General features: G+C 45.5%; 1 protein-coding gene across 1 annotated transcript in view; it reads right to left on the minus strand.

Annotated features, from left to right (window-relative positions):
• The window catches only part of RO60 (Ro60, Y RNA binding protein), an 820045-nt gene that overhangs the window by 75990 nt on the left and 721115 nt on the right, over positions 1 to 22940 (minus strand). Inside the window, exon 8 of the mRNA XM_069641073.1 lies at positions 13761 to 13907. Within this exon, the coding sequence (XP_069497174.1) occupies positions 13761 to 13907 (147 nt within the window). The remainder of the gene's footprint in view (positions 1 to 13760; positions 13908 to 22940) is intronic.

Here is a 22940-nt window from a genome sequence, read left to right on the forward strand (position 1 = left end):
GTCAAGACTTACTACATATGTGTGTTGGTATAAACAATACATATAAAGACCAACAATGCATACAAATTAGAGGCACATACCGGCAAACTACAGTATAGAAGACAGAAACAACATCAAGACAAAATGTCAATAACATTATTGTTCATCCTCAAGTACTCAATGAATTGCGTGTGTACGGCCTGCTTATTGGCCCATATCTGTGCACCATGAGCTGGCTGACACCAAACCCTAAGACAAATACTTCTACAATATACAAGAAGGTTAACGTCTTCTACATATATAGCAACTTTTCCATTTAAACATTCTTACAGTCAGTGAAGAAAACTGGTTGGCTTTCATATGTCAGTGAACAAAACAAAGTGGCCCAGATTTCTGAGGTCATCAGTGATGTCACCAATGAAAATTGTGATGTCATCTTTGATGTCCTGGGTGTAAGTCTTAGCAGTGCACGGTGGTGGCACGAGTTATGGTTGCTTACCTTACCATATAACTGGCAAATTTCTGGGGGGTTTCGGATTTTACTTGTAACAATAACATCCCTTTAACAAAGTTTTTTCAATTAATTTGTTACATTTCGATTAGTGCAACTTAACCATAACGTCCCTTTAATGTTTTTTCACTCAATATATATATATATATGTTTGTAAATATTTATATATATAAACACACACACTGGGCCTCATTACGAGTCTGGCGGTAACCGAGGCGGTAAAACTGCCTGGTTACCGCCGGACTTATGTTACCATTCCGCCTCCGTGACTCCCGGAAATACCAGGGCATTACGACCATGGTGTCCCGGGAATTCGGAGGCGGAATTCGGTAAATCCCCATTCCCATTGAGTCCCGGAGGACTCAATGGGAATGAGAAAGTGGAAACACCGGCACCATCTCGTGATGGTGCCGGTGTTTCCACGTCCGCCTGCAGGTGGGCGGTGTTAAACCCGCCAGGTCAGACCTGGCGGGAACATCACCTCCCGCCTGCAGGAGTCAGGATCGGGCGGTCCGGAATTAACAGTGGCGGCGGGTTTACCGCCACTGTTATTTCCGGACCGCCCGACCTGTAATGAGGCCCACAGTATCCAATCTCCCTATATGCTCAAAATTGGTGTTTCCATAAGAATCTATAAAAAACAAGAAGATACAGTCCATTATTTTGAGTATAGCATCACTTACTTGGGCTTTGAAGCCCTGGTCCATCATATCACTTACTAAAGTGGCTCTTTACCTGTTTTAGATTGGAATACTCATTGTGGAACGAAACAGGAAACTACTAAACAATGTTGATGAAGAAACAACTTTGGCATACAGACTTAAGGTACAATAAGACTTAAGATGGAATTGTTACAAGTCAAGATGTAGATTACAGATACTCAAAATAATGGGATGTATCTTCTTGTTTTTTAAAGATTGTTAAGGAAACCCCAATTTTGAGCATATAAGGAGATTGGATACTGTGTATATATACGATTGCTTGAAACAAGGGATCGGCTAACCACAGGTTAGCTAAAACTGAGGAAAATGTATTTGAAGCCGCTATAGAGAGAGGCAGGTGTCAGACATCTAGACGATGCCATGAAACTCTTGGGTCAGTGTAAAGATGTGCAGGTGGTTGGATAAACGGCTCATTACATACATAGAGCATGGTTACTTAGCGCAAAGGTCCAAGAACTACAGAGAACCCCGGAATCAGACATCTGTTAACGGTAGATGAGGCTGCGGGCAGTAGCCTCTCCTCATTTTGCCTTGTCAGTATAAATACTTGAATTTATAATATAAAGCACTAGTAATTTATAGTAATAACTTTCTGTTCTCTGGTTATGTTGGATTTTAATGTTTTTCCAGGACAAGTTAATTTTGATATGCTGATTTTTATCAAGTTTTGCCTTGGTTTTAATTCAAATACATTGGCCCTCATTACGACCCTGGCGTTGGACCATGGTGCTAATAGCACCATGGTCCATGCCGGTAACTTACTGACTCTGCCATGGGGAATTACCGCCCCATTCCGAGGTTGGTGGGGTGGTAATTCCCCATGCCGCCATGGCCCTTCCCCATTCCCATTTTTGCCCCATAGGGCTCAATGGAAATGGGGAAGGCGCTAAGTACGGTGCCGCAAATTGCGGCACCGTACTTAGCACCAAGGTCCCTTTGCGGGTTGGTTTTTAACGCCTGCAAAAAGCAGGCGTTAAAGTCTCCAACCCGCAAAGGGACCTCGTAATCAGGCGCTAAGGGATTACCGGTACGGGTAGCACCAGGGTCGTAATGAGGCCCATTGTCTTTTTTTCTTTCTATACTTTTATGGTTGATCAACCAAATTAAAGTGTATGATGCTGATGATAAAACTTCTTGAACCATAGCGCATGGAATTCATCTGGATCTTATTTAAATACTAATATATCTACATTCACTTCCAACACTTTGCTTTTGAATAGAACACTGTAGTGTTGTAAGGTAAGACAAAATAAGGCAAGGTATGTAATAAAGCAATTCGAGAAGTAATGGGTCAAACACAAGAAAGGAATTCAAACACAATTCACAGCCCTATAATTATTGAGAATATATAATTCACCACTGCAACTCATCATTCCCATCACCGCTGGCCTATCCATCTTGAAAGGGTGTGGGTGGAAGAAAAGGGGTTTTGGGTGTTCGGGGCGTGTTCGTTTTTAGAAATGTAAGTCTCTGAACACTGGCTGTAGACAAACATGTCCACTTGTCTGTCACTATCCCCCCAGCAGCACTGAAAATACACTCTGATGTGACAATCTCTGGGGGATGCAAAGGGTTTCAGCAGCTAGTTGGGGGCCACACATCCTTGTATCCTTACCAGTATTGGATGGGTTTACCTTGTATGTGCATGCATTTATCTTGTACATATGCCGCTACAGTCTCTGATGCCCTGGCACGAGGGCTGTCCTCCTCAATATGAGACACATCCCCAAAGAGTCTCATAAGTATAGGTATAAAAGATTTCTGCATTCACCCCCACAGGAAGACCTTCCATTACGCTCGACTGCCAAGGCGGCACCACTGCCTGCGTTGAGCAAGACTCCATGTAATTTGTCTTCAAATGTTTTTCTGTACCCGGAAAACATGGAAGCAGGCTGCTCTTCCGGGAAAAGAGCAGACACACGCTCCCAGCACCGTGGGTCCAAAATGTGGTGGTGAGGTATAGATCACTTTTTTTAATTGTACAGATGTGTGTGTCAGCCCGCAAGCACATCAACATTTTCCTGCGCAGCGTCCCCAGTTCTTCACCCTGTGCATCGACTTGCACTGTGCACCCACGCTGCATGTTCTCCAGGCTGCTTTCAAGAAGAACAATGAGTGGCAGGATTTCATGCAGGCCCACTTCCTCATGTTTTACCCTCACAGTTGCCTCCTCAAAAGGCCAAAGTACCTTGTAGACAATGCCGATCAAGCTTGCCGAGAGAACAGTGCCACCTCATGCCTTGGCTTGTCGCAGTGCCATGCAATAGTCGATTATGGCAAAATGTTGTTCAAGGAGGTATTCTACCATATAGAGGGTGGAATTCCAGTGAGCAAGCTATATAGGAGCGGATGAAGTATGCACATACCTTGTGAGTGCAATGCAGCATTTCAGCAAGGGTGAGAGCTTTAAGAAAGGTGATCCAGTCTGCCATTACAGTGACGTAGTCAGTGCTCTGCACACTAGCCCACATGTCCATGGTGAGGTACAACTTCTCCTCTGACGCTTGCAGTGCCTTGTGCACCTCTTTCACAACCTTTTTTTTTATAAAGAGCCGGAACTGCAACCCTTGAGACATAATGGCGACTTTGAGTTGTCCACCTTTGTACAGCACATGACATCAAGGGAAGCAGGTCAACAGCAAGCATTTTATCTGTGAGAGCCTCGAGTTGCTGGGCAATGGGATGTTTGCAATCGTAAGATGTTTGTTTCTCCAAAACCTCAGTAAACACTGCGTGGCACATGTTGCCTGTAGGGTGTATTTCTATTGTCATTACACATTTTATTGGTTGATCCTGTGCTAGCGGCCTATCAGTGATGCTCCTCTTCCTGCCTGCTTGACTCCATACTGACTTTTGGTGATTTTTCATGTGGGCCATCTTTCGCGAGATGTTACCCCCTTTGCTCTGCTCACCTCCTTTTTGCATAAAGAACAAAACGCATTGTTGCTCCTCGCTTTGTCAGCTGTGAAGTAAGCCCACACCGGTGGGGTGCTGCTGCAATCAGTTTGTGTGCATGTGATTGTTGCCAGTGGCATGGGAGTATATGCTTACTGATGCTGAGTGTTGCAGAGGTTGCCAGACGCTGTTCAAATGACATTCATGTTCTACAATCACAGAAAGGTTCTCCAGTACTGAGTATTCAGAGTCCTCAGCCAGACATGGTGCATTTGATGTTCATCGGTTTATTTTTGGGGGCAGGCTCCCTGCGTGAGTACTGCCGTGACCCCGCAATCTGTGTTTCTCATGGCAAACAATGCCACTTGTCACCTTTGACACAGGCATGGAGTGTGTTGACACACAGCAATTAAGAGGAGCATCAACATATCTGTTGATTATATCTGTCACAGCAAGTGCAGTGGACATACGGCACATGGAGGTGGCAATGTGATTTATTTGCTCACTTCCTGTGAAAATGCAACATACAAAGACTATTAGCAGTTGAGCCACCCTAACACATGAGAGATGCACAAGTTGGACCCGCCACCCCACTTTCTATGAACGTGGTGTAAGGGGCATGTGGAAATTTGACACAAAATAACTCAAGAACAAGCCGCCCCCCCCAAATGCTTGACAAATACACAAGTTGGCCCTGCCACCCTACACACGTTTCTCTGGAAGTGGAGAAAGGGCCATGCGGAAGCATGACACAACACAACTCAAGAACAAGCGGCCCCCAAATGGATCAGAGATATACAAGTTGTACTCAGAACCCAAATGCATGAAAAATACAAAAAGATAATAACACTGTGTTAATTAAGCATGCTCATCAATGAAATGAGGAGCAGCAGTAGTACAGGTGCAGTGAAGTAGGCGTGGTCGGCGGGTACCAAAGCCAGCTGTGCATAGGTCAGATGCAGAGGCAGCCAACTGCTACTGAACACACCAGATCAAGCACACATATTTATACTAGCTAGGGCTAGGCAGCAGGTCTGTTCCCCTTAAATGATTGGCACACACTATCTAATATTGGTCACAAAAAACCAATAGAGACATGAGAATAGAAGGGAACCGATCACAACCACCTAACATTGACTATTCTTTAATGGTTTCTAGTAAGTAACAACACAGCGCCAAGAATCATAGGATGCCACATAAAGTTTCACGTTTTGATTAACATTAACAAACTGACAGTGTGAATCGAATCGGGTTTGGGCGGGAAGTATTTCAGGCGTACTTTGGCGCACAAAATTTGCAAAATGCCTGCTTGAATTCAACAAGGGGCGAGCAATCCACCAGTGGAGCGAAAGTAGGGAAAATTGGGAAAAAGACTCCTGATTTCGCAAAACAGGCAGAAGAGGAATCAGGGGTGAAAGCCACCTGTTTTGCACCACTAACGGAAATTTTGCCCAGCCCTACTTACAGGTACCTTAAATTTGGTGAATTAATGCCAAAATCAGTTACTGTTACCGCCACTTGGTCCTCCGAGTTTACCACAGGATTATAAGTGGTGGTAGGGCGGTGTACTGTTCCATTTCTGGAGTCCATAGGACTCCATGGGAATTTTTGGCGGATTTGCAGTCGGTGTAATTAGTTTACGGTAATAACCTGGAGGTGAATCTGCCACTTTCCTACAAAAATCAGCAGATTTACCACACTGTTATTCCACCAGCGGTGAATCCGCCAAAAAATGGAATTGGTTGGTGCAGGAAAAATTGTGGTAATTCCGTTCCTGCACAAAGAAATGGCAGCCACCACGTTTTCCCCACACAGCCAAACGTGGAATGAGGACCTCCATATTTTGGTTCCCACAGAATTCATTCATTTAGCAAGTTACTTTCACCAGCTTCAAATGTAATGGTAATTTCCTCCACACATGAGATGTTGTCGTCTGGGTCTATATCTTAGTTATCAATAATGTCTTGCAGCTCTTCTTTTCACTGGAGCAGGGATACACCTGCTCGCTGTGATATGATTAGTGATAGTAGGAAAACGTTCGTGGAATGTTGAAACACGCCTTACAAGGTGTACATTTTTTCACTCCTTCGGATCTGAATTCGGTTAAATATTCTGTTGATAATGGCAGGTGAGGAGGACAGATTGTGGACAGCAATGGTCTCTCATCACCTTCTACGGCTCCGAAGTTGTGTTTAACTTGAATGGAGGCCACTGCACCTGGGCATCCATCATGACAAAATTGCTTTGAAGTTTAGATTGCTGCAACGGTTCTTCCACATCACCATCGTTTGACAGGCCACGTGTTAATGATGTGGTCTGGATTTTCCATCTCATCCTTTTCCTAGGCCTGAATTTAAAAGTAATTATTTATTTATTTTTCATTTGTTAAGCGCACTCAAGGCCGCAGGCATCTGGACGCTGGTTACATGAGTGAAGAGTATCGACAAATCTGTACATGACAGTAGGAAGTATATCAAGACAGTACGGATGAGGTAGATGAGGCAACTTACTTAAATAATAAAGTCTTAAGGTTCTTTTCAGAAGGACTTGTAGGATGGTTCTGATCTGAGAGAAGGTGGTACGGAGTTCCAGAGCTGGGCGGGTTTGACAGGGAAGATGGAGCTTCCTCCACTTGTTCGTTTGAATCTAGGCACAGAGAACTTGAGGCTGTTGCAGGAGCGAGTGGGCATTGAGTGAGTCGGGAGGGAGAGTCTTTGCGAAAGCTAGGGCAGTGCTGAGTTGGAGAGGCACTGATGAGTAATAGCCAGGGTCTTGAAGTTGATGCGGTCATGGACTGGGAGCCAGTCGGCCTTCCTCCTAGCGGCTGTGATATATTCCCGTTTGGGGAGGTCAAGGGCGGCGCAGAGTGCATTATTTTTTATCACTTGTAGTTTGTTGAGGTTATGTTCAGTGGTGCCCACAAAGGGGGCATTGCAGTAATCCAATTTGGTGGCAATGACGGCACGTGCGATTGCAAGACGATTGTTGGTAGAGAGGAAGGGTTTGCAGGCGTTGAGGAGCGTGGTAGTGTAAGCAGCTGAGGATGTGATGGCATTAATGGGCCGTGATATGTTGAGGCAGGAATTGAGGCACACACCTAGTGTTTTTACTGATGGGGAGACAGGGATGGAGTGGCCATTAATAAGGAAGGATTGGTAGGCTGGATCAAGTCTGGCGAGGGAAGAACAAGTGCCTATGAGAAGAGAATTATCCATGGCCTCAAGCACAAGGATCACACCTCTCCAGCCCTAAAATCTGAAACTCTTGTGTATAGGCGCATTACAAATGCCATATCATATCCACTGGCTCCCGATTTCTGCGAGGATCAAGTTCAAAACCCTCTGCATCATACATCAGGCTTTCTGGGGCCTGCCAACTCTCTCTACCAAAATACCTTCCAGCTAGAGACCTTCAGTCTTCTAGCTCCAACTCTCTGCAGATCAGATGCTTATCAAAGCAGAGAGTGGGGGGCAGATCCCTCTCCCTCGCAGGTGCCTCCCTCTGGAGTGGCCTCCCTGCCCCTCGCAGACTACAGCCGGATCTCCTTAAGTTCCAGAAGCTTCTCAAGTCCTGCCTTTTCTCTTCCTCCTTACCTCTCCCCAACCCCTGCTATTTGTCCCCCTCTACCTCCTGACTGGCTGTCTAGTTCCTTCAGATTCTAACAGGGCACCAGGCCCTCCCGTACCAGTCTACCTCTGCACTTGGTCTCCTCTGACCGCCCACCCCCAACCTGCACTTGGCCTTCTTGGCTCCCTCCCACCTGCACTAGCCTGGCTGGGCCTGCACCCCCTTAACCCTTCCAGTTCGTTCCTGGCACTTAGCACGTGGACCTTTCTGCCCCTGCACACTCTCCTCCTTGGGCTCTGTCCACCTGTCCTCCCCGGGCACTCGCTTAACTCCCTTGCACGCCTCTGGTTATCCCCTGTTGAAGGCTGGTTACCGGTGCCTACCCCGGACTGGAGGGGGCTTAATCTACAGGCCAGAGAAGGTCGGACAAATTTTTCATGCCTGTGCCATGCTTCACAACATTTGACTCGGGTGGAACGTCTCCCTACCTCCTGATGAGAACATGCCACCCCGGAAGAGGAGACCTCACTGCCTTTGGGTGCTATACAGCCATGCATTGAGTGTGAAGAGGGAGGGATGGACGTCTTGCTCTGCAAGAACTGAAGGACAATTGTTTATTTAGCACACTGATATCAACATGCTATGCCCCAATGTAAATCTAGTCACGTTATGAATTAAACACATGTTCACAACGAGGAATGTCCCAGGAGTGCTTCAAGTGAATTATTATTTCATTAATAAATGTGAACACACCCTCCCCACTCAACTCCCCCATACCTACAACACCACCCCCAACACACCCTCACAAACCACCTCCCCACAATGCCATCCCCAGCACACCCTCCCCACCCACCTCCCCTCCCCACAACGCCATCCCAAACACAATCCCCACCGACCTCCCCCTCCCCACAATGCCCTCTCCAACACACCCGACCCACCCACCTCCCTCTCCCCACAACACCATTCCCAACACAACCTACCCATCCACCTCCAGCCTCCCCACAACACCAACCCCTAACACACCCTCCCCCACCCACCTAGCCCCTCCCCAAAATGTCATCCCCAAAACACCCATGCACCCCCATCTCCATTGAGCCTATGTACAGAGTGCCATCTACAGTCCCTTGTGAGGCCTTTGCCCTTACAAGCCTGCTTCCGCACCGTTGGAGCCAGATGGTGGGCGTAGCAGCGCCTTGGGGTGCTGGGCAAAGATACCAGGTGGGGGGGTGACAGAGGTGGACTGGTCCGACTCAGGCCCCCGGATGCATTGGAGAGTCAGGTGCATGTTGGCCTGTATTGTCACAGCAAAAGCTGAGATGCTCTCGACCTTCTCCCTCACCCTCTGTCCATGACAGTCAGGGCGGCAGATGTAACAGCTGATTGTCGTCGGTCCTGGTCCCTGGCCTTGTTATCCTCTGTGAGGCACCCTGAACAGAGTCTCGAATGGCCTGCAGGAGTTGGACTTATGTGTCCACCAGGGCTTGAAAGTGTACCCGTCACTGCTCAATGGTGGGGGGACGTCATACCTATGTGGTCTGATGGGTATGGTCGATTGCAGGCCAATGCCTTCCAAAGGCTGCTGGTATTGGCAGTTGTGCTCTGTTGAAATGATGACTTCCCTGCTCCAGCACGGGAGCAGGGCGCTCTCCATTACAATAGGAAGGCTTCAACATGCCAGCTCGGGGGAGCCCTTGTAAGACTCCCTCGAGCTGGCGTGTCATGGGAGTTGATGTGGTCAATGCCTAAGCCCTGCTCTGCTTTCATACGCATTGGGTGGTGTTGCCTTTGGGTGCATTGCCATGTGATGGCACCTTCCCCTGTCCATTGGGCCCATCTATGCTGACGGAGACATGCTTGGGGTCATTTGGCCAGTGCACTGTCAGGGATAGGGGGGACATTAAAACTCACCAGATTTTCTTAGGCTGCTAACTCTGACCTTGGTACTCCCAAATCCCTCAATCCCCTCCATGTGGAGGATGGAGCTGGCCTTCTCCTCCCACGGGATCAGAACAAGGGGGTCCACAGTGCCGCCTCCTGTGGCCGGTGTCTCCTGCTAGTGTTTAGATAGGAGGCTGCGGACCCTGCCCTTCAGGTCGTTCCACTGCTTCCAACAGTCTTCACCGGCCCGTGGGACTGTGCCCACAGCTGTGACCTTGTCACAGATGCCTGACCAGCTAGCTGCCTTCCTTTGACCAGATGTTTTAGGATGCTGGCAGCCATATAATTCCTCAGCATGGTCCACCACCTCGTCAGTGAGGACCTGCAGCTCAGCCTCACTGAACTTCTGCTTCCTTAGCCTCAGATCAGACACCTTCCCCGTGGCTTTTTCTTGAGACATAATTTCCCTCCCTTGTGGGTCTGGATGGCTACAGGAAGTCGTGGATTCAGGGCGGACAGAGTTTTGCTAAATGGCCACTGCCGTGCTTCCCATTCTGGCGATTATGCTATTTCCACTTGCAGAATTAGTGCTGAAAGTACGGCGGCAACAGTAATTCCATTGAAAACAGGTGGAATTACCGGCAGGGAATCAGTTTTGCCAGTAATTCCGCTGGACAGAATTACTGTTACCACCAAGTTGCAATATGGCTGTGATTTTGTCTGACACCACGGCGATAATAGAAATTACTGCCGTATTACCGCCAGACTCATAATGAGCCTGAATGTCTTATGCATTCAACAATAAATTTGAACTTGGAAATACTTTGACAGGAGCAATATTTATGACTTCATGACACTGATCTACTTTAGACTCAAATGTCCGTGCCCATGACCAAAGAAAGTATGGTGCTTCCGGCGGGTTGCAGCTGGACTAGCAACACTTTACCGACACCTGACATCCCAGTGCCACTGGGACATTACAAGTCCCGGCGCTGGCAAATGTTAATCCCCATAGGACTCCATAGGAGTGGGGAGACAGAAGCACCGGCACTGTTGGTTAACGGTGCTTCCATGAAATCTCTACAGGCGGGTGCTGTTGCGCCTGGCGGTCAGAACTGCTGGGCGCATTGTCCCCTGCCCGCAGACTTCTAGTGTGATGGTCTGTAATGGGTGCCGGTACGTTGCTACCGGCACCCTTATTTCCGGACCGCCACAATGTCTTGAGGCACTCCCCAATGTAAGATTCAGCCTAATTAAGTTATCTGATGCGATTGTTCGGTGTTTGCAGTGGTCAGTCAATGATGCCAGGCGTGCATTAGATTGAGCCTGCACTGTCGTTTCACATATTCTCATGTATTAACAAAGTCTGTATGTGGCCAGTACGAGGCACAACTTCTGCAAGGGCAGATACGTGCAGGCCATTGAACACTGTATCCCTTGGAGTAGTAAATTGACTGTGACAAGCGAACTGCTTTCTCATCTTCTAGGACTTATGGCACAACCCTGTGTACGATTCGGCTGAATTCCATGAGCTCATGCAATTGTTTTTTGTCTGTGATGCTCTACAGGTGATGTGAGGAAACCTTTGGCAAGAGCCGGAATGGTCTGTTCACATAAGTTTTTTATTTACACTGCCTGCATTTAACTAGCACGAGACAGCATGCCTGTGACAGTAGATATTTGCGTGCCATGGAAGCTTGTAAACCTTTGACTATTCAACTGACTGTAAATAGAGGACTTATGAAGCACACTCCTTTGGCGCTGGCTACAGAACTGATGTAATTACTGTTATTGTTCATCATTTCTGTTGATCTCTAAGGTGATGTGAGGTGACTTTGAACGGGAGGTTGGACAGTTGCTTGACAGGTGTGTGTGGATTTACACCATCTGGTTTTGGCGAGCAGGAGTCACCACGTCTGTGTGGGGGCATTGATTTGCATGCCAATGGAGCTTGCATCCCTTTGACAAATGCATTTTATATTTAAATGTGGGTAGATGGCACATCAACTCAGACTTCAACAGTCAACTAGGGCGGTTCATCCGGCTTATTTCGTTGGGCAAGTGCTATTGTGTATAGTGGTATGTTGAACAAGTTATCAAAAATCAGTGCCAAGCCATGGCGGTAGTGGGTTACATTTTAGATATTCCACCTCTTCCCTGCTTTGAACGCCATCTGTAAAGCTGCATAGTGGTGTGGCAGTACACATTGTGACTTGGTACCAGAGAATGGATGCATTGGACAAGAAAATAGAATGAAGAACTTAATCCACGTAATCGCTAACATTTCAAGATTTGGCTATAATGCTGTAAGAGGTGTTGTGGTATCTTCAACAAAGGGTTACAGACCTACCAATTGTGTCTCAGATAAGGTTCTCAAATCCCATTGTTAACATTGGACAAACACATGTACCCCACAATAAGTATGGATTATTGTTCAAGACATATCAAGCTTGAAAATAAACTTGTTCTTTGAGAAAACAGTGGAGAATACAATGTTATCACAGTAAAGTTGAGCATGCTCATGGGAGCGCGAGCAATTTTATTTATTGTGATATTAGCACTGTCAAGTGAAGTGTTTAGAATCATGCTTTCGTGCGTGGCATGGGTATGCTTGCCATGTGCAACCATTTGACATTTCATTCAGATGTTCCATTCTCTTTAGTCTTGATACAGAACATGATGTTTAAAAGGGTATGAAATGTTTAGATGGAGCTCCACGATGAGGCTCTGTGAAATAGCGCTACAAGTACCGCATAGCTACTACTATGCATCATGATGTTTTTGGATTAAACAAATAATTATTTTTATATTCATTACTTGAAATAATGTGCCAGTATGTTTACTCCCTTTTTCCCTTTTGGATTGAGGTTTTTGGTGCGTACATAACTTGTAAAGGCCAACACATCATACAGAAAAACCTGTACTGTTTATGTATTACAATGAAAATACTATTTTTTATATATATTTTGATAATGTTTCCTAAAAACAATCTGAACACTGGTACACATTACACACACTGCAAGTTGACATTGTCAACATTGGATTGTTAACAGGGCATGGGCATAGCTAATCTTGTGGCTATGATGTCACATGATACATGAGCAAACGAAATCTTTTGTAAGCCAGCAACCACAGTATGGGATGGAAAAGCAGTTTCTGAAATGACACTTTGCCTTATAGGAATTGTAAGTACATTTCTATATCAAGAAAGAAATGAAAAGCGAGCACTATATGGTTGGAAGTCTAAACATCAGCCACGCACAGTGTTTATTGAGCCGTTTTATGATCGCCAGTGTTATAAATGAGAAGCAACATGTTATCTGAGGTTGATCTTTTTTGACAAGCCACGATGGACTGTTTTTATTTTTTATTTGGTACAGTATATTTTCTTGTTTTAAATAATATTGGCAATTGCCTTTTTATGGCAAAGGTTCTCCCACATGTAACAGCATTATAATTGTTCCCTGAAAATTGTTTTCTGTGCACATTTTTCGTGTTTCAATCATGTATGCAGGAATAAGGACTGAGACAAGAAATACAAGAACCGCCCATTACGTACGCAAAATACTTTAATAGCACTGTTTATAGCGATTTGGAATGAACATTAGGCATTAACATTCCGTTTTTCAAAAACAATATGCATAGAACGCTAAAGTGTCTTCTGCCTGTGTCTGTGTCTGTTGACACGTGATTGATTACGCAAATCCACCAAGATTACGTTTTGGCCCAGTGGTCGCATACGTCATGAGCAGGGACGTGTGGTCCATATTAAAGGCGCCTCGGCAGTCGTCCTTAGCGAGATTGCCGCTGAGATAACGTTATCACAAGACGGTCATGGGGAAAACATACGGGTCGTGCGGATAAGTGCTTCAAAATGTAAGTGAAGCTGTGTAGAAAGGTTTCGTACATGTGTGTTGTGGAGCGTGTGCTATAACGACTGGTGAACAAAGTGAGTTCACCCTTCCTTTAATGAGCAATAGGAATTAATGAAGCTGAGAAGTGGTGTCTTTCACTGACCCTGGGGGTCAAGTTCCTTGAATAAAGGGTGGCAAAGTGGTTATGCTGTGTGGTAGTTAACATAGGGAGATTTCACTTGCACACAATTGTATAGCCCACTGGTTTATCACTTATTTCACAATTTCGAATTGACACAATTGAAATCGTTTACTGTAATGCTTTGACGCAAAAGAAAAGCAACACATGCTTACCTCCCTGTACTCCTTGAGGGCAACAGTCGGGTGGGTGTTTCGCACATTTGTTTCGTTATCAGTTAACACCATGAAGACATCAACGGCCGTGTTCGTTTTCTGGGCCCAGAGCATAGGGAGAGCACAGTCAGTATTGCCCACTGTAATCTAAGCAAAACAAACAAAGCAAGTCTTCACTAAGCAGCAAACGACTTTTTCTCAGCCCTGTAGTGTCACGAGTTCGGTTTTAAAGCCTATAACCACTTTCCAACATCTGCTATACATTTTGAAATCGGCTCAAGAAAGATTCCTAAGGGAAGGCCTTGCATGCCTTTATTAACAACTGCCATGCGCCTGCTCACGCCCCTTCCCTGGGACATTTACCAACGTTTCCGACTTTCAGGAGTCACATTTCGAATCATCTAATGCTTCAAAGCCACTCCATAGGTGTTTCAACAAAAATCGTCGTTACTTTATTTCAGCACTCATACACTCAAGAAACGGACGTACTCACAACGAATCGATGAGTGTAGTATCCTGCCTGCATTAGCGTTCATTTGTTAACACTTTCACTACTCAATCCTTTCCTTTCATGTAAGCAAATAAAAAAAGCCATATAGAAGTTTGTCAAACAGGTGAAATCACTGGCCTCCACTACCTCATACACCTGCAAGCTCGTTAGGGCAGGTAAACCTTTCCTGTCCAATGATAGTTGCATGATCCTGGCTAGAGCATTAATGCTATCGAGATTAGATTATTGTAACGCCCTACACAGTGGCGCCAATAAAGCTATCATTCAGAAACTACAAATTCTTCAAAATAATGCCTTAAGATCTGCCTTAGGTATCAACAAACGAGAACACATATCCTCTATCAGAAGGCAACATAAAAGGCTTTCCATCCATAGTAAAATCTTGCTAAAAACTGCCTCCATGACCCATAAAGCCTTAAACAATGCTGCCCCAAATTACCTCTCAGATAGGTTAAAGAAAACGATAACCACCAGGCCGTCAAGAGTTGGAAATGCCAATTGTCTCATGGTGCCGAGATTCAGACTTGCTAAAATCGGCAGTAATAGCTTCCCTGTGAAGGCAGCTAAACCTGGGAATTCCCTGCCACACGAGCTCAGAGTAGACCAACCGTACTCTTACTTTAGAAAGAATAACATGAACCTGCTCTACTCCTCCGACCACTAAATAGTTTCACCTCATCTACTTGACCCTAGATTTCCTTGTAATAATACTGCCCTCCAGGACCTGTTTTGTATATCATTTGTACATTTGTCTATATTTTACTTTGTGATTGTATGGCCATGACCTTTCTGTAGCATTGTAAGCTTTGCATCTCCCTGTTGTTGCGACCTGCTACCCTTGGGTTTGGTGCGCATTAGAAATAATAAACAAACAAACAAACAGAAGTACGTCAAAAAAGAACAGCTTAACCGTTTGCCGGCACCAGACTTGGCTGTCTACGACTTGGCAAGACAGAAAGTGAATGGCCACGTTCTCATGGCACCCACTGTAATTGTGGGTGCTAGACCGTAGCAGGATTTTCTAAAGCTTTAAAGAGTTAAACACACCTTCCCTTAGTACCACCACTCTTTTTCAACAGTAGGAAATTCATAGTGCACGTGAAAAGTGCCCATGCAAAATATTTCAAAGAGCCCTGGTGCAATAGAGTGTGTTAAAAAGTGGCCAGTGCCTGAATGAGGGACATCCTTGCCTTCCTCCCCTCCGACGGGTCCCCCATCATGGTGTCACCAGTTCTGCACTTCCTCCGGGCTAGGTGGTCTAGGTGCACCTCTGCCAGGAGCTATGTTTCCTTGGTGCAGTCCCCAACTGACCGTACCTTGATTGGCCACAGCCAGACGACAGCTCACCTGGGTGCCAACTGCTTCCCCTTCCGTCTTCCTCTCTGTTCCTTTATGCAGGTGGATTAGTATCTGCTGAGGATCTCGGAGTACATACTGAGGATTTATCATTGCCTTTATTACCTTAGAAGACTGGTCTGCCAATATCGTTGAATTGGATTAAGGCACACCATTTTTCCACAGAAGACCTACCAATTTTAATTTCACACTTATCTATACGCCGGGCACAAACATTTTAGGGTCTTGTTGCAACTGGTTTTGCACTGTGAATTAACTGATGAGGCCCCATGCAAATTCTTCATACTGCAAAAACATTTGTTTCCTGGACGTTGGATTATAGCTCCTGATGTGCAAGCTGAAACTGGTCCATTTAGAACACATATTTCCCAGCCATGCTTCTTTCATTACGTTGCCCTTGCAAACACTTCAGTTGGGTTTTCAAAGTCTGGCTTGATCTGATTGTTATGGGCATGACTGTTGAGCACCACTTCCACGCATATCATCAAAAAGGATGCAAGCGGCCAGGTTGTCCTGAAATGTGGTTGCTCGTGATTGCGGTTTGATCTGAAATGGTTTGAGCCATACGAATGATTTTGGGTCTCCTTCAGCATACATATATTTCAATCTAAAGTATGAAAGCTGTCAGTAATTGTAAAATGCATATGTCATTGTTTTCCCAAAGCAAGATTTAATGAATGCTTATATTTTGAATTCTAAGGGTTCTAGAGGGAGTGTTCGACTTGGAAGGTATGGTCACCCTCCTTTGGACCCCACTGGAAAGCAGGGGGCTATCACATTGTATCAGCTAAAACCTTTCGGAATGTGTGGCACTCTAATGCTTGGTATGGTTAGACCCAACATCATGGGAGGAGAAAAACAACTACCAACTTTGTAAGCAGCTCAGTTATCTTCCAAAACCCTCTTAATACAAGGACCCGAGGCATAGGGAACAAGTTGGACATGTTTGCAAGGTAGGAGAAGTCCTGCGAACCCCGTGTCCCAGAGCGTGTCAGTGTTAAACACTGACAAAATACCCGTCTGCAATCCGTGAACCCCGCAACTCAGAGCAGGTGTAGGAACCACTGGCAGCAGTTTCCTTCCCACTGTGGCCCATGAATCTCGCACCACTAAAATACACGTACCAAACAGGTATTTTATTTGCTGGCCCCAGGTTCGACGTTAGGGACAATGAGTTGCTGGATTAACTTGGGCAGATGCACCCTTTAGAGTCTAGCATTACTAGTTTACTAAAACACACTGCAACAGCAAAACCACAAGCTCTGGAGACAAGTGGACTGGACCCTCTATACATGGCCAGACAGAAGGAGTGGACTCTATGATGCCAGGCACGCCTAATGCAGGCTTGGTCCTGCTGTCTCAGGCAGTTGGGCTCCAGTGAATTCGGGGAGAGTAACCAATCACAGAGAACTACTACTATTGGGACAGAGGTGCAGGCTCTTCCCCAAAGTCCACGGGTGTCAAATCCCTTTATAAACTCATGCTCCAACTCAGTTGGTGTTGGAGGTTGGAGGAAGGAGGCTAGCAAGCAGAGCTGAAGCAAAAGAGTGGTTACTGGTGAGCCTAGAGAGCACACAGAGGACCTTTGAGGAGAAGTGGGAGAACGAAGGGTGGGAAGGAGGTAAAAGCAAAAGGAGATTGGAAACCCATGAGGGTATGAAGGAATCCCTGGGTAGATGCGGAAACACCGATTTTGAGTGACAATATGAAATAAATGATCTACATGACTCTGAATTCATGAAGACCCTTCAAGTAACTGCATGCTTGGTGCATACAGTAACAGTAATTCCATTTGACTGTAGTTCTTAAAGTAATACTGCCAAACTATTAATGAGGCACATATTATTATTGACATACGTTCTATGTTTCTGAATATTAATTCAATTATGATTGCCTTATGATTGATTTGTAAATAAAAACACTTTCCAACAACCTGTCACATTCCCTAGAACGTTTTGATGTCTTTCTTTTCTCAAGTGGACTCCTGGAAAACACAAAAACAAACAAATAACCGTAGATATGTCTTCTCCCGGAAAGACACATTGAATACCAATGACTACAAGTCTAAGTTTAAAACTCAAATGCCTGTGATGAGTAGAAAGAAATCCTACACTATGGCTAGAGGTTGGACATTGCATGCAGCAGATTGGGTAGCCTGACAGGAACAACTAGAAAGTTCCTCAAAGGGGGCATGACTAGCAGCCATGGTGCAAGGCTGCTTTAAGAGGAGTACCTGCCGGATCCTACAAAATCCGACAATAACAGGCAGAAACACAGAGCTGGCACGAACTATGAACACTGAAGGACCTTTCGGAATATGAGAGCGAAGGATTCCTGGCCAGCGGAACGACGCAGCACGGTAGCCCACTGTGTGATAGCTTCCCGAAGCTGCGCTTCCAAACAAAGGAAACAAGATGACGACTGTAAGTAGGCAGCAGCGAGCGTAGAAGCAACAGCAGCCAGGAGCCAATGCAAGCGCCTGCCACAATCTCATGCGCCAGAGTCAAAGCTCCCGAGGGGAAGCTGTTTAATATAACAGCGGGGAATCGCTGAATCTACAAGCACCGGCAGCGGAGAAACGGTGCAGAGGGGATGTCCGACGAAGAAGAGGTGAGCCCACACGCCCCGCATAGAGATGAGCTGCTGACCCCCAGTGGCTCTGGCAACCCGGCATCTCACTTCAAGACAGAGCGGTATGCAGTGCAGATTGGCCGGTAGGAGGGAGTTACGAAGAGGAGCCAGCCACCCACGTATTATTGCAGAAGGAGTGCTCACGGCATTGAGGAGACGACAAGCAGTCTAAATACATACCACCTGAAGCCCACATCATTCACAACACACCCCCATACACTATAAGGGGGAGAAGAGGACCCCCAAGGAGCTGGTGCCACAGAAGAGAACGAAATCCTGACAAGGAGTCCGCAAACCCAAGCAGGCAGTTGGCCTCACTGGTAAACCTGGTTAATAAGTGTGCTAAACTGACTGTACAAAGTGACAGCAGTGACAAGGAGTGAAAGCACAGAGCACAGAGTGCTGCCACTGCCTGATAATTAGATGCTTACTTTGAGAGTGCTTCATCTGCAGTGTACCTCCACAGAATAACTGCACTGTCTCACTGGGCCTCATATACCCTGGCACAGCACCAAGCAGGAGGAATCTGGAGGGAGCACTCCCAGCTTGGGGGATAAGGGAGACGGAACCTGCAATTAGTTGGGTGGGGAGCTCCATGGTCCACCCACACTGATTCTCCCTTTCCCATGATCAATTCTTTAAGGAAAGCATATGAGAGTGCCCGTGGGAGGACCAGTGGGGCATAGTGCAATTATTGGGTTCAGCTAAGAGCGTGGCGGCTAGCAATATGATAGACATATCCAATGCGTAGGGGACAACACCGCTACACACAGGCAAGCTGAATGCCTCCCAAGGCTGCCAAAGCAAAGGGCAGCCAAAAAACGCTCAACAACTACACCATACTCCCGCTCCAAAGGCCCAAAAACAAGATGGCTATGTCAAGTTGCTAGGACGTAAAGATACCTCATATGGAAACTAAGGCACAATCACCATATGCTAGTGACACGACAGACACGAGGTTCGTTTTCCAAACACGTCTGGTTTATTTCAAAGTATTCTCAGTCGGCCGACTGGGGTCTAACGTCTCGCAACGTGTGGTACCCAGACCTTGTGAGACGCAAGAGAGCGAGCACCGCTCAAGCAACAATATTTATACATGACATGCAATCTCTTTGAAGGCAATTCAAACCGCCCATAATGTATCTTTCAGGCTAGGGTTCGATGATTGACAATCATGGCAATTATGACACGTTATGACAAGTCCTTATTTAGTCTAAATATACTTATTCTAGTAATGGTAGCAGAGACAGTTCTTTGTTACGGAGAACATAGAGCCCTTAGTACAGCAAGGATATCATGTTCGTAGGAGTGAGACATTCTTTAGCACGTTATCTGTGCGTTTCTATTCATGTACCAAGGCCAGACAGTTCTGGGGGAGAAAATACCAGGCTCCGCGAAGGAGTACCGCTAGAAGGAATATAGTTCATGCTTTAACTGTTATTGCTACAGAGCTTGCGGGACAGGTCGGCACCTGGGCTGCTGATTAGATACAGTTTTAGCTCACCTTCAAGGACGGTGTGAGGGAGGAAAACAATGTATTTCTGTATCGTCTGACATTCCTGTCTGTGTTGGCCTTCCAGCATTCAGGCTGTGGCCTCGCACCGTGTATGAGTTCAAAGTTTAGAATACATTTTGCAAAGCGGTTGTACAGAAAAGAAAAAAGCAAATGGCGGTTATTCACACAAAATGGACGCCCTCTGGTTACTCATAATACATTGATGATTCCGTGTGGGTGATGTCTGGTACATGATGCGATTGACTTCAGGACAACATAACATACATACTATACATATTATAGGGTCATTTCTGGACTAACAAACCCTCCTTTTGGCCGTAACCCAAGAGCAACATCCATACATCACATCTTCATCTGACCATGTGTCCGATTCTGATCTACTGATACTGCTATAATCATCATCAGAAATGTTAATTGACATGAATTCTTTGTTTCATTTTCATGTTGTGCACCTCTATTTAATACGCAAGGAGGTCTCCATTCTATAGCGTGTACACATTCATTTGCAATCTGAGAGCAGAGGATTGGCATGCATTGTATGCAACAACAGCAGAACATAAGGATTCCAAATATCGTGATCAATATTGCAATTAGTTTCCATCCCCATGATCGCAATAATTCCCAGAACCATAAACCTATATTCAGATTCCAGCTACCTGTGGGTCATGAATATCAGAACTTAGGACATGCAATTTCTTGATTGCTTCAAATATTGTGGGGGAGGAGTCACTTACAAATACGCAGCATGCTGACCCCACGATTTTGCACGTCTCCACGATCAGCCAAAACGATAAAGGACCATTCTATTCTGAAGCGTCATTAATCTAACTGCTTTCTCTTCTAGTGCCATATTATAGAGTATATCTGTTGTTTCATTTATTGTTTTTTCTAACACCCTAGACAGTTTTCTTATATTCCATGAATGTATTGCTTGACCCCAGAATGGTATAAATGATTTTGCAATATCGCCTGCAATCAGTCCTGCGGTATTATGTCGCTGAGGTCTTGATCGGGATAGTTTTGCTATTTCAGGCGTTTTAGAGAGAAATACACCAGGGAAAAGTATACCTAAATAACAAGTCCCTTTCCAAGTTCTAGGTAACCATGGATAGGCCTGATCTCCACATACAAAATAAACAGAACCTCCAATGTATAGTGGTTCCCCTTCTTTCTCGAGCACTGCAGTATTCATGCATCTAGTAAATGTTCCCACTGGATAGGAGCCCTTTTTCCGTAAGCAAAATGGGATGGAACAGGCACTATAATTAATAGTATAGGAGGGAGGCACAACATCTCTGTTCCCTACTGGAGCCATGGTAAAAGTGATTAGGGATTTGTGAGTCCCAAACAACCTATCCACTGGTTTTAATGTTACCTTGTTTACTTTTCTTGTACCGCTAAACATAGAACAACCCACCGGTTCCAATAATATTCCTCCAAACTCGTTTATATTTGTTCCATCCAACTGACCAGTATCACTGTCATTCCACTTTCCATAAAATAACGCTCTTAGTGATGCATAACATGCAGTATTAAGTGGTAAAGGCTGCACATACCAACCCATTCATTTTCCTCCATGTTGGGGTAAATGGGAACAGAACCAACAGTTAGACTTATTCAAGATAGCATGTGTTGTATTCATAATCAATAGCAGGGTATTATTATCATAGCCTTCTCTGTGTTTTACTTCCTGTGAGGGGAGAGTGTAAGAGAGCACATGTACTGGGCTGCTTGTAGTTGGAGCATTGGTAGCAGGCAAAAGAGAATTCAAAGGGTACATAGCTTCCAGATACCAGAATGTGAGGATCAGTGTTAACAGAATGCAAAGCAGTATCATACTTATTAGCATATTTTTCCCAAACCAACATTTTCTAGGAACAGGCTTAGTCTCTATTTCTATAATATCATCAGCATAGGTGCAGGTAGGAGTAGGAGTAAGTGTATACATTGTCTGTAGTGCTTATCTCAGGAAAAGTTTTCAATGTCCGTCGCAAAAAAGTTCTCCACAGCAACACACGTTTAACAGCAAAGCGTCTAGGTAGCAGCAAAACGTTCAGGCCAGTCCAGCCTAGCCAGCTTAATAGACGACAGCAAGCTGGTGTAATTTCACACAGAGCTCCAAAGAGACAGGAGCAAGCATCAATTGTGTCGGTACCTTATGCCACCCCGCTTGTCCGCACGGGCTCGCACTTGTCCTTCACTTTTCAAAGATAGCACCGGGAAACCGCATTTCAGAGCTTTCAATTTGATGCAGATTGATACAGCTCATACGCTCCATTTCCCTAGGCCTTCGTTTTCCACTTCATCCATGTTGGGAACAGAGGAAAAACAAACACTTTCGATTTTGAGAACATAGATTGTACCTTATGGCTCCAGGTATGGTGTGATCAATGAACAATGCACTCTCATTTAGTGCGAGGTTGCAATGCAATGAGTGATGATGCAGCAGCAGTCGGGAAAGGCTGAAGCATCTTTGGTCTCTCAGTCTTTGTTGCAATCTCCCCAGGCCCTTTCTCAGGCTTGGGAAGTACTTCTGGCAAAGCTATATTTCTTTCGACATCAGGATCAAGCAGCTCCTTCAAAGGAAACAGAATTCTTTTTGCGTGCGTTGCGTGGATCCAATAATCGCGGCCATCCACTCGGACTGCCGTCTGTGTAGCCAGGAGCACCTGATAGGGCCCCTTCCAACGCGGTGCGATCAAAGACTTCTTTTCAAAGTTCTTGGTCAGTATCCAGTCGGCAGGCTACAGACAATGTCCTGGGGCCGGTATATCTGACAGGAAGAGCCTCCTGCACCGGCTGATGAATCAAATGCAAGTTTTGAGTTAACTGTTTACAATAATCAATAAGCAAAGGGTGTTCTACATCGCTAAGATGCTTAGGCTGTCGGGCACTCCAAACATTCGCTGGTCTCCCCATGATTATTTCATAGGGGGAGAGTCCAGTCCTTGCCTGTGCAGAGGTTTGCATACACAATAAAGCTATGGGCAAGGCATCGGGCCATCTCAAATTACTTCCCTCACATATCTTGCTTATTTTGTTCTTCAAAATACCGTTCTGGCGTTCCACCAGACCGGCACTCATCGGGTGTCTCGCCGAATAGAATCTCTTGTCTATTTGGAGACCGGCACAAATCTGTAATATCACGGCTGCAATAAAATGCGGC

The sequence above is a fragment of the Ambystoma mexicanum genome, chromosome 1q (assembly GCF_040938575.1).
Source record: "Ambystoma mexicanum isolate Mex_15411 chromosome 1q, UKY_AmexF1_1, whole genome shotgun sequence".
NCBI lineage: Eukaryota > Metazoa > Chordata > Amphibia > Caudata > Ambystomatidae > Ambystoma > Ambystoma mexicanum.